At 57.4% G+C, this 12,427-nt stretch overlaps 3 protein-coding genes across 3 annotated transcripts; 1 reads left to right on the top strand and 2 right to left on the bottom strand.

Annotated features, from left to right (window-relative positions):
* Positions 1–104: 104 nt before the first annotated feature.
* On the bottom strand, positions 105–2,211 carry B0T26DRAFT_748149 (DNA polymerase alpha subunit B N-terminal-domain-containing protein; the record flags this gene model as incomplete). Its single annotated transcript, XM_060444931.1, has 3 exons — positions 105–281; positions 343–1,666; positions 1,730–2,211. The coding sequence occupies 3 exons, from the start codon at positions 2,209–2,211 to the stop codon at positions 105–107; spliced, it is 1,983 nt and encodes a 660-aa protein (XP_060300709.1).
* A 948-nt stretch (positions 2,212–3,159) lies between these two features.
* Positions 3,160–6,577, top strand: B0T26DRAFT_638468 (uncharacterized protein; the record flags this gene model as incomplete). The annotated part of the gene is made up of 4 exons (XM_060437038.1): positions 3,160–3,871; positions 3,953–4,237; positions 5,231–5,841; positions 6,125–6,577. The coding sequence occupies 4 exons, from the start codon at positions 3,160–3,162 to the stop codon at positions 6,575–6,577; spliced, it is 2,061 nt and encodes a 686-aa protein (XP_060300708.1).
* A 707-nt stretch (positions 6,578–7,284) lies between these two features.
* B0T26DRAFT_638783 (uncharacterized protein) lies at positions 7,285–11,832 on the bottom strand (the record flags this gene model as incomplete). Its single annotated transcript, XM_060437074.1, has 1 exon — positions 7,285–11,832. The coding sequence occupies one exon, from the start codon at positions 11,830–11,832 to the stop codon at positions 7,285–7,287; it is 4,548 nt and encodes a 1,515-aa protein (XP_060300707.1).
* Between the last annotated feature and the right edge of the window lie 595 nt (positions 11,833–12,427).

Below are 12,427 nucleotides of genomic sequence, written 5' to 3'. Positions count from 1 at the left end.
GAAGCCCCGGTATTGTTCCCACATGCAAAACCCAAGCCTTTACCCCCCCTATCGACACACGATGCCTCCCAAAGTCAATTCATGTCATCATGCACTACACAATATCAAATCCTCGTAATTTCTACTCTCGCTCTTTCAAAGACCTTGTGGGCCATCATGCCCCCGCTGCCTACCTCGGCCTGCGACGTCTTGGGCGGGTACAGTGTCATCCTCGCATAGGTGCCGGCTCCTCTCCGTTTTGACAGATATCCGGGGTTGATGACGAGCACGCTCTCCACCACCTTTCCTAGAATGTTAGTGGGCTATTCACGAGAACAGACAGGGAGGGGGAAATGGGCTGACCTTTGCAAACGGCGGTAAAGCACTTGGCACGACTAGCACATCAGGTCTCACGTTGACCATCTCGCCAAGCTTGAGGTAGCTGACGTCCAGCACGGCGCCGGGGGGCACGCCGTCAGCCGTGCCCGTCTTGGGCAGTTTCTGTCTGTCGGCGGGCGGGAACAGCGGGAAGTAGTGGCGCTGCTCGATGAGGTAGCGCGACACGCGCGACAGCAGCGAAGGGTCGGCGGGCTTGCCGCCAACGAGCTCTTCGTGGCGCAGCTCCCACAGCGCGTCCTGGCTGCTGATGCCCATCACCGTCTCGTTTATGCTCAGCGTCATGGGGTTGCCGATGATCTTGACCGACTTGTGCAGCCCGAGCTCTTTGCGGGGAAAGGCGTCCTGCGGCCAGGACACGTGCTTGTCGAGCACGTCGCGCACTGATGGGACGAGAAGAACCGTGACGTGGGGGTTAGCGGCCACGACTCGATTCAGCGCCGGCGAGATCATGTACTTGAACACGGTGCTCATAGTGGCCGTGTCGGGTTCGTACAGTGCCTCGTCGGGCAGATCGAAGTCACCCGAGGCGATGAGCGGGTGCTCGGCGTCGATGAAGGGCCCGGTGAAAACGAGCGCGTCGGCATACGTGTCGGCGGCCTCGTTGCAGATAGCGTGCAGGGGCTCAAAGTCTAGGTTGTCGTCTGCCGTATAAGGGCCCGACGCAAATATTATGTTGAGGGGCATCGGCTCCGTGTCGGCATCCATGGCGTCCGGGCTCCCGCGCAGCTTTTCACAGTGCGCCTCGAGCACGGCAGGCGCAGAGGCCGCATTCGGGAGCAGAGGAGCGCTTAACACCTCGTGCACAGTGAAGTCGCTTCCCGAGGTGTTGACGCCCCTGACGGCGACAATCTGGCCGGGGAAGAACTGGTATCCCGGGAGCCTGTCGAGCTTCAGGGGCACACGAAGGCCAGCGCCCATACGCCTAGACATCTCCAGCACGAGAGAGGCGGCGTTTAGCTTCCCCTCGGCCGAGTCTGAGGCGATGCGGCCGATGGCAACTATCTCAGTGGTTCCCTGGGTGGCGGCACTGCCGAACGCCGAGTCGTCGAGTTTGTGGTGCCCCATTATCAAGTTCATAAAGTCGTCTATCCGGTCGTCCAGAATCTCGGAGGCTTCAGACAGCTTCATGGCCAGCGGCTTATAGCCGAGCTTCTTTTGGTCCGAGGCTGCGGTCAGCCTGACGCGCGATTCGCTAAAGGGGGCGATGGGTGGCTCGGGGGCAAGGAGGTGGTCATTGAGGATCTCGACAACCTCGCCGGGGTTCTGTCTGTCGGCGAAGGACGACGGCCTAGTAGTGTTAGTTATTTGCCAGCCCTTGGCTTGGTCAAGGGGCGGTGTGCTCGCGACATACGGAATGGCGCCCATGGCGTTGAGCCGGTCCTCGAGTCTCAGGGGCGAGCTGGCGGGCTCGGCTTTTAAGCGGGAGACAGCGGGGGTGTCCTGCTGCCTCCTCCTCGCGGCGGCCGACTTGGCCGATCTCCCGGGACCAGGGGTGGTGAGGGCATCGAGCATGCCAAAGACATCGCCGGCCTTGTTGGCGGACCGCGGGGTGGCAGCGACACGCTTCTCGGTCTTGATGTGGGGCTGGGAGCGGTTGGTGCGCTCGAGGGCGTCCTGGAGGTCCTGCTTGAAGGCGCGCAGCGAGCTGAGCGAGACCTTGAGCTCGTCCCTGTCCATCTTGATGCAGTAAGATTCCCACTTGAAGAAGACATCCTGGGCCGAGAGCTCGTGCAGGCGCATGATGGAGAGGAGCTCGGCCAGCATGTCGGCCGGCAGTTCCTTGTCCGCCGAGCCGAAATGCTCGTTGAGCTCGACTACTATGTCGTCCGCCATTGTGTTGTTACTGAAATTGTCCGTGTCGGCAATCTATAATCGTAATTGGCAAGAAAGAAAGGCCGATGCGATACAGTGAAAATGGAGGGGCAGAATCAGTATTCGCAGTATTGGGTAACTACGGAGTACGAAGTATTTAGTGGTGCGTGGTGGTTTGATGTGGGGGACGCGATCAGACGCGCTTGCTGCTTTTTCGTGGTCACCACTTTACGCGAGAACCACGCGACCGCTGCAGCCCAGCTGGTGGCCCCCAGGACAGGACAGGCCCCTGCAAAATCCCGGTCGATCAGAGGCTCCCACAACCACCTACGGGAGCCATCGTCCTTCAATTCCTGCTTGCGGAGAATTGAATCTTTAATACACACTGGCCAGGCCAACTGCTCAAACTGTCTATGCGAACTTGGCATACCCTAGCTTACGAGTGCTGACCAACATCAGTTCCACATCATAAACGTGGCTCAACTTGGCGCTACAGAATCCGGGAACAATACCTTTCCTAGGGGGCTCCGCTGTCATGAAAACGCACGTATCACCCATTCTCGATTCCCAATTCGGCATCGACGACTGTCTAGTTGTAGTGGTAATTTACTCAGTACCATGTATTCGTATTCGTACCTACCTACCTGCCTTGCCAACCTGACCTGTCAGCTAGGTCTTTCCCTCAACAGCTAAGTATCGGAATTCCGTATCAGCACGCGGATGGAGTACCCCTCCGTTTGAGTCTGTGCCAAGACTCGCCCAATCCCGAGTGAGAGATTATACTGATCCCTGCACCGAATTACAGCTTCTGGCTCTTCTTGTTTCTTATTTCATAGACAGATAAAAATACCTAGATCGCCCCAAGGGCCATTCCGTCACCATCGTCCTTAGTTATTGTCATTTAACCCTACTTCCCTACCCGCGTCAAGACTCTTACTCATTGCGAAAAGAAACTTGACAAATTTCGCCATGGCTACTGCTGGTGCTGCCTCACAGGCGCCCCCTGCCAAGGTCTCGCCGACAGAGGATGCCGTCGAGGTCCACGAGAAAGCGACGTCGAGTGTCCTCAAAGTCCCGCTGGAGTCTCCAACCCCCGAAAGCCATCCCGGCGAGCGCTCGGCTCTGACTGCGGACCAGCAAGCCAAGTTGGACTGGCTGCTCGCCAAGGTCAAGACGTGGACCGAGATCCCCTCGACCAAGGGCAAGGCCGGCCCTCTCACCGACAACGACCGCTTCTGGCTAACCCGGGACTGTCTGCTGCGCTACCTGCGCGCCACCAAGTGGCACGAGAAGGAGTCCGAGAAGCGCCTCCTGGCCACCCTGACCTGGCGCAGAGAGTACGGCGTTGACGACCTGACCTTTGACCACATCTCGCCAGAGAACGAGACGGGCAAGCAGGTCCTCCTGGGCTACGACAACCAGTGCCGCCCGTGCCACTACCTCTTTCCCGGCCGCCAGAATACTCCTGCCTCTCCCCGCCAGGTCCAGCACCTCGTGTTCATGGTCGAGCGCGTCATCGACCTCATGCCGCCCCAGCAGGAGGCCTTGTCGCTCTTGATCGACTTCACCCCAAGCAAGACACGCTCCTACACGGCCCCCGGCCTCGGCATAGCCCGTGAGGTCCTAAGCATCCTTCAGAACCACTACCCTGAGAGGCTCGGAAAGGCCCTCATCGTCCACAGTGCGTCTGCCCTGCCGCCGCCCCTGCCGCCTGCAACTGACCGACTGTTCTGCAGCCATGCAATTAGCTAACCGTCAGCAGCTCCGTGGGCCATCAACGTTTTCTTCAAGTTGATCTCGCCTTTTATTGACCCGCACACCAAGGAGAAGCTAAAGTTCAACGACGACATGACCAAGTATGTACCGGCCGAACAGCTCGTGACCGAGTTCAAAGGCAACCTCGAGTTCGAGTACAACCACGCTTCGTACTGGCCGGCGCTGCAGGAGCTGTGCCGCAAGAAGCACGACGCTCGCTGGCAGCGGTGGGTTGCTGGCGGACAGCAGATCTTCGAGCTCGAGGACTACCTGACAGGCCACCTCGAGGTTGGTGTTGCTGGCGCCAAGCCCATCGAGGCTACCGAGCCACCGTCCGAGACTGCCGAGACGACGTCCGAGGCTGGCGTCGCCGCCAAACCTGCTGAGGCTGCCGAGCCGTCACCTGTCCCAGCTGCCGTTGCGGCCACAGAACCAGTTGCAGCGGCCGAAGAGGCCAAAGCGGAAGAGGCCAAGCCTGAGGCCGCGACGGATCAGAATGGGACAGCATAGGTGTTGATTGCCCCGGCTCAGCAGCGCATCCATAATACCCGTAAAGTCTTGTTGGGCGACTCGTTGACGGCTCTCGAGTCCAATTCACACTCTGTGCACCAGCCGTACGGGTCGCGGGCGCAATCTCAAACCCGACACGGGCACCGAGCTGTCCGGGGCTGCGGGGCCCGGCATTAATTGTGCGAAGGAGTTAGATAGACTAGCCGGCTCACTTGTTTGGTTTTTTTTTTCTTTTGGTCTGTTCTTATAGACGTTTAATAATACCACGCTGCATTATTTTCTTTCACGTGTATCCTCACTTTATCCAATCACTCCTCCCTGCAAATGCTTCGGATCCATCGCGGCGGTTCCTAGGATCAAATGTCGACAGAAGACGGGCAAACTTCCGGCCGCAGCACTCAGCTCGGCTTGGCAAGGACACATCGACGTCTTTTTTAACAGTCAGTCTTTGTCTTCTGATCACCGACAGACACCCTGCATGCCCGCTGGTCTGTGCAATCCAGGCTGTTTATAGCCAACCACCCGCCAATCGACGTTACACGCGGGCGAGCTAGTCTCCAAGGCTTCAAGCTGCCGCGAGTACAAATGAATGTGAGTCCCATTCTCTTCGAGTTTGTACGGTGAATGCCTAATGGAGACTTTTACGCGACTACGCACTCTCTCATTTTCTCTGGTGCAATTCCTCAAATTGAGCCTTGTCCCCATCCATCAAGAATAACAACAATGATGCTTCGTGAAACCTGACTTGAGCCCTTGTCCCTTTTACCTTGTGCAGTAACTACCCCAGGAGCTTTTCCCGTCATCACCATGTCTGCCGCCGCCTCAACCACAACCACCACAAAAGCATGGGCCTACACTAAACGAGGCCTGCCGCGCGCCGCCCTGCAGCTCACCACCACGCACCCGCTGCCAGCCGCCTTCCCGCCGCCCGGCCCCGCGGCAGCAGAAGAATGGCTGCTGATCCGCGTCTCGTACGCCGCCCTCAACCCCGGCGACGCTGTCGTCATGGCCTTCCTCCCGGCCGTCTTCCGCTCCGCCAAGACCACCGTGCCGTGCTATGACCTCGTCGGCACCGTGCTCGACGTCTGGACGCCGCCGCCACCCTCTTCATCATCCCCTTCCACCACACCCACACCTGCCCCTGCTGCACCCGCTCTACGGTTCCGCCCCGGCGACACGGCAATCGGCTTCCTCGTCGTCGCGCACATGCTGCGCTCCGGCTCTGGCGCGCTGCAAGGCACCGTCGCCCTGCCCGCCAAGTACGCCGTGCGCCTGCCGAGCAACCGGGTGCCGCGCGATGCTGCGGGCTTGCTGCTCACAGCGTGCACGGCTGCCGAAATGATCACCGCTGCGACGCCGGCGCCGGCGGAGGCCAAGCTGCGCCGCGTGCTCGTTGTTGGTGCCAGCGGCGGCGTTGGCACTATGGCCGTGCAGCTGCTGAGGGATGCGCTGGACGCCGACGCCGCTGCGGCTGGTGAAGGGGAGGAGGGGGAGGGGCCGGCGCGGCTAGTGGTAGCTGTTTGCTCTGGTCGAAACATCGAGCTGGTCAAGGGGTTGGGTGCGGATGAAGTACGTTTTGCGGGTTTCCTTTCTCACTTCGTTCTGTGCCCACTCTGGTGTTATTTCTGTAAACATTTACCCCAGGGCAAGCTAACAAAACAACCAACAGGTCGTCGACTACACGCAGCACGCCAACCTGGCCGACGAGCTGGCGCGGCGCTACGGCCAGTTCGACGCCGTCATCGACGCGTTCGGCGACCAGGCGCTGTACAAGAGCTGCGCGCGGATCCTCAAGCCGGGCGGCGTGTACAGCGCGGCGGGCGTGCACTCGGCGACGTTCTCGCTGTGGGCGGTGCTGAAGGTCGGGCTGACGCTGGCGGCGAACGCGCTGTGGCCCAGGACCAAGTGGCTCGGCGGGACGGGGCGGACGTGGAAGGCCGCCAGCATGATGGATCCAGGGGTGGAGCTCATGGAGCGCGTGGTCGGGCTGCTGGGCGAGGGCAAGCTGCGCGTCGCCGTCGACAGCGAGTGGCCGTTCGACAAGGCCCTGGACGCCTTCGACGTCTTGCTGAGCGGGCGGGCGCGGGGCAAGATTCTGATCAAGGTCAACGACGACGAGTGAGCTGACATGTATTGTACATGCTGTATACCAAAACATCAACACCACTCACTTGTGTCATCACATGCACAACACTGCTTGTTCAAGCACGCTTCGCGGCCTCAAATGTACAGATATTTTGTGTGGAGATAAGCAACCCAGCTTCCTCCGCATTCTCCCATAGCGTCACGTAACCTTACAACAAACATGTCTTCACTTGATCATCCTCAACATCGTCAACGATCACCATCAAGACACACTCTAAAGACGAAGGAAAAAAGGCAGTAACAACCAGCTTCCAGTTCATATAAACATTAACGACCAGTATGTAAGTTTATGTGCATGTCATATCGTTCAAGTGGGTATGTAAAGGTATATATGTGCGTATGCATCATCGCAACACCAAAAAGAAAGAAAAACATCAAACCCCTCCGTCCTACCATCCCGCTTTTTCTATCATGCACCCCTTTCCCAGATTAACATTTCGCGCCATGTTTTTGAGAAAAAGAAATGAAGTAGTGAACCTCTTGATGCTTTGAGCCTAGATAAGTCAAAAACGCTCCTAGTATGCGAGTAATGCAAGCAAATTGATACAGCCGCCTTATGCCTGTGCTTTTAAAAAGGAAAAATGATCAACATGTCCCACCAGTTTCGATCTTGCTTTCCGGCTTTTCGCCCTTTGCCCGTTGCCCGCTGCCTGTTAAACTGGGCCGTTTTGTGTGATCCCGTCTCTAGTTCGAAAGGGGCCATGGTCTCCCCCCACTCGTCGGAGTCTTGAGCTCGACGGGGCTCTGGGTAAAGTAAAAATCCTCGTTTTGCGCTGATCCTGCGCCCGCGGCGGCGGGTGGATTGGTCGCCACTATCGTGGGTGACTCGTCGTGTATCCATCTCCCTGTTCCGGCCCCCGGTGTCGACTTTTGCTTCTTGCCGGCAATATCCATCGGGTTTTCGCGTTCCTCAGCGGGTGGGGTAAACTCTGGAGGCACGTAATGCTCATCGGTCATGTGCCTGCTTCCTCTTTTCGTGCCTCCAAAGTGCCAACCGCCCGTCTCTCTCAGAGACAACGAGGGAGCAGTGCCGATGGGTGCCGACACCGCGGTACTAACGCTGAGCTTTTTAGATGGCGGGTCCGCGGCGTTCTCGTCTGACTGGTACACGGGTCCTGCTTCGCCCCCGTGCTCGCCTGCATGCTCTTTGATCACGTCCATGACGCCGTCAATATGCTCCACCTCTTGCATGAGGTCCTGGTCCGTGGGCCACAGCGACTTGCGGACAGCGGAAACCGCCAGCTCAAACACAATCAGTGCAGAGAGGGCAACGAAATGCACCAGCCACCACATACCATTTTTCCCGAACCCCTTGATAAATGATCCGCGCACCACGTACGGCCCTGGACTCGGGGAAAACACAAGGCTGAGGAGGACGTTCCACAAGAACCAGCCAAGGATAGATATAAACAACCCAAGGAACGAGATGACGGTGCGGTTGTGGAGCTCAAGGACAAGCATTTTGAGGTTGATGAATATGACCGCTAGCGAGAATGCCAAGGTCCCCACGGCGTAAAGACCAGTGTCGGCCGGGTAATGTGAGGTTCCGTAAAGGCAGTACACAGAGAAGAATATGATGGCCGACGAAGAGGCGGCCATAAACATCCAGCCCAAGTATTGCAGCATGTTGAAGCCTCTGTTCTTTTGCCCAAACGAGTAAAGCTCTGGAACGGCGATCAGGGTTTCGGAATTTAGATCCTTCTCGAAGATGCCAAGGAGAATGACGGGCAGCGAGGTGAAGAGCGTGTTGAACACCGTCAGGCTGGTTGACTCAAAGAGCGATGTTCCAGTGTATCCATTGAACTTCTGGTACTGTGCCTGTAGCATGTAAAACAGCACCTCCTTCCAGAAGGTTCCGACAATGTATTTGCCTGTCCTGATATAGTTCCAGCGGCCGTGGACGAACAGAAGTCGCTGGAGAAAACGGAACTGGGCGATCGAGTAGTCCGAGATGCGAGCAGCTTGAAGACCCTCCCGGCCCGAGATGCCGATTCCGACGTGTGAAGCCTGGATCATGGCAATGTCGTTGGCGCCATCACCGACGGCGAGCGTTACAGATGACGGAACCTGGTGGCGAATGCACTTGACCAGATTAGCTTTCTGCGATGGCGACGCGCGACAGCATATGACCGAGTCAACCCGAACAGCCAAGTCCAAGAACAAAGCATGAAGCACCTCGTCTCCTTCCACGACCCCAAGAGTATGGCCGTCAATGACGATCACTGAATGGGGAGCCATGCCGCGACCGACTTCGACAAGCGCATCGGCCATGTTTTCTTGCCAGTCGGGCTGGGCGGCGTCCAATATGTAGACCTGCGAAAAGGGCTTGCAGATTCTTGTCGAATGAGCAATATTGATGGCCGTCTCGCGCTTGTCCCCCGTCAGCATCCATACCTTAATATTAGCTCGGCGGAACTTGTCGATCGTCTCCGGGACGCCTTCCTGCAGCTTGTCCTCGATCGCAGTGGCCCCGGCAAGGTCGAGGCTCTGCTCGATGAGCTCCGCCGCTTCTTCGATACGTTCCTGGCGCTTGACGAGACTTGTCGTGGCCTGGTGATACACAGTCTTCCACTTCTGATAATCGTCTTCCTCAAGGTAGCGATAACCGAAAATGAGGGTACGAAGACCCTCGGAGGCAAAATCATGAACGTGCTGAAAGCAGCGTTCATACACCGCAGCTTCGTTCAAAGCCAGCGACTCATCCACCAGAGAGTCATATGGCTCAATGGCACGTGAGGCTTCCATGGATCGCCCCCCTCCCATAAAGTGGTCATCGCTCTCAAATTCCGACTCGATCCCGTCATTCTCGCGCCGGGATAGCCAGTAATCAACTTCGTCGGTGATGATGTTGGACTTGCGGCGTCCTCGAGAATCCCTTCGGTCCAGTGTTGAGGCAGCTCGGACGAGATTCATGCTGTCGCGCTTCACGTTTTGGAGACTCTGTCGCTTCAAAGCCTTCTCCAACTCGATGCTCTTCCGCACACTTGCTCTCCGTTCAACAGACGACATGGCTTGGGTGGCGAGCTGACTTTGCTTCAAACGAGGTAAGATGACGTTGTCGGCGCCCTTGCTAAACAGACATAGCTTTCCGTCTGGCATGCGGCATACCACCGACATACGCTTGCGTTCGCTGCTGAATTCGATAACATCGAGGATTTGATAGCCCTCCATTTTAGTCGATCCATCAATATCGTGGCTTTCTAGCTTGATGGACTGTGCAGCTCGGTCAACCAGCAAGTAACCCATATCCCTTGCAGCTTCCACCAGCGCAAGCTCATCGGGAGATGCAGCTTGAAAGGTGACCGAGCCATCATCGCGAGTCTCGGGCAGACACGTATGACACAGCGCAATGCAGAGGATGAACTGGCGCGCCTTTCGTGAAAAGGGGGAATTTGGTTTGGCACGGAGAAAGCGGAGGATGTCCTCCGTATTCAACTCTGGCTGTGCTTGGCCTGGACGAGCCGTCGACTTCCATTGTGAAGCGGAATTTAGCCTCGCAGAGTGGATATTCGGGAGGCGGCCCTCGTCGATCAGATGCTCATTTGTGAAATCGACGCCGGAGCCAGGTGCTGTCGCTTTGGGCGACGGAGTCTGTCGCCCCTTTGCTGTCTCAACCCCCGCTTCCTGGTATGCCGGGAGCTTATTCTTCGCTTCTTTCTCCGCTGCTATTTTTTGCAGATCCGAGTCATGCAACCAAGCAGTCCCAGCCACGCTCACCTTTCGAAGTTTCATCAGGTTCTCGGTCAAGGTGCCCGTTTTATCCGAGAAGACGTAGCTGACTTGGCCGAGGTTCTCTAAAATAGTCGTGGTATTGGCAACCATTGGCGTGTCACTCACAGGGTCGTACATCTCAATGTCGTTGAGGAGATATGCCTGCCCAAGCTTGACTATTTCCAGGCTGACGTATAGCGAGAGCGGAATGAGGGTGTTGAACGCAATGATGAAGGCAATGAAAATATTCTTCAGCGGCACCGAAGTGTGTCGGAGATACCAGGCACGACCTTCGTGGTCGCGGCGCCAGACGATGTAGCCTGCGGTGCAACCGAGACTCAGCGCGATCACAAACCCCACCAAGACCACGACGATGCGGTTCACAGCGTACTGCATCTCGGGCGCCTTGGCATGGACGTTCTTGCGTGCATTCATCCGAATCTTGCATTCTTCGCCGGTGTTGATGACAAGTCCAATGGCCTTGGTCGTGTTGCGCAAGATCGAACCCCTATACACGACCTCGTTCATCGTCAGCGGCATGGTCTCCCCCTTGACCGTGGCTCTGCCCTCGAAGTTGTAGAGGTCGAGATTTGGATCCTCGACAACGACCTCGGCATCTAGGGATGTCATCTCGGCGATAGAGTTGCAGTGTTTAGCGAACAAGGGGCAGGCCCGCTTGCTCTTCAGGTTCGTTTCACCATCGAGAGCCATTGTTTCGATATACGCCACTCCGTTGGGGCCTGTGGCGTGGAGAAGAATGATGTCGGCAGGGAGGTTGTCATCTCTCCGTAGCTGAATGATGTCGCCAACCCGGACGTCCTGCCACTCAACCTGGGTCCACTTCTTTGCCTGTTCGACTTCGTTGCCCATTCCCGCCTCCACCTCAGCTATTCGCACGTGTGCACCATGCGATCTCCCCAACTTCCCAATCCTCAAGAGCTCTGAACGGCTCCTCCGATCTGTCTTGGCGAAGAGATTCTCGGGATCAAGTACCCAAGCGACACTCTTGTTCTCCAGCTTGTCGAGCTTGTATCTACGATAATCGTCATAGCCCTCTTTAGCCATGCTGAGAGCGACGAAGGCGATCAGGGGTGCTATCGTTGTGAACGAGCCGGTAGTACTGAGGCCGGGTATCATCTGGAGGATACCGATGATGAGGAAGTAAAAGTTGGCCAGCTTGCTAAACTGGAAGAAGAGTTGCTTTGGCAGGAAGTTCCAGAGAGTATACCTGCTAGACCGAATGAAATTGGACAAGTAGGGGCGGCCGGTTCGGTCATCTTTCAGTGGTTTCCGTCTCGCGAGGCCAGGCTCCAGGGGCACATGCCTGCCGTCCTGACTTGGTGGTATAAGCTTCTGTCTCAATATTCCCTCCAGGACGAAGCGCTTGTACAGCTTCTCGGCTCCATCTCGAATCCTCGCCGGGTCAATGGCACTCCTCCACCGCCGCCGACTTCTTTTCTGGCGGTCGACCCATCCCTGGTACTGGGCGAGGGTGACATTGGTCTCTTCGGCGGTAGCCATGGCCCGCTTCACACTTCCATGCAGGTGGTCCAACTTCTTCTCCGGCCGCGTCAAAAGAGCCGGTGTCGAGGCTTTTTGCCCAGCTCCACCATCCTGGTGTCCTCTCGAAGCTGTATCGTTTCGCGCACGAGTACTGCGCTGCTCCGACAACAACTGTGGTGGTGCAGCGACGGGAATGTGCGACTCGATAGTGTAGAGTCCAGTCCCAAGCGTCGGGGCTGGGCGAGGTCGCTGAGGGCTCCGGCTCCGGCTCCGGCTCCGGCTGTGGCTGCTGCTTTGGCCGCCGCTCTGGCCCGTGTAATCTCGAACGCCGGGGGAGAGAGCGAACGAGGGCGTCCTCTGGGGCGGTGCTGGCTGCCTATGGGATTGGGTAGCAGCACTGGTGTCATGGTCGACGTCGCTCGAGAGGAGACTCTGGCGCGAGTGTGAAGAGGGAGAGAGCAGGACAGCAGCAGGACGGGGATCTTGTGAGGATCGCTGCTGAAGCTCAATGTGTTCTAGGCGAACCTCAAAAGCCTCTGGGGCCGTCGGGCCACCTCGGTGGCTGGCCGACATGATGGGCTCTTGCCGACGTGTTAGCCGCAACGAGAAGAGA

Source organism: Lasiosphaeria miniovina, assembly GCF_030549165.1.
Source record: "Lasiosphaeria miniovina strain SMH2392-1A chromosome Unknown B0T26scaffold_2, whole genome shotgun sequence".
Taxonomy (NCBI): domain Eukaryota; kingdom Fungi; phylum Ascomycota; class Sordariomycetes; order Sordariales; family Lasiosphaeriaceae; genus Lasiosphaeria; species Lasiosphaeria miniovina.
Note: the sequence above shows the minus strand (reverse complement) of the source record. Positions and strands in the feature narration are given on the sequence as shown.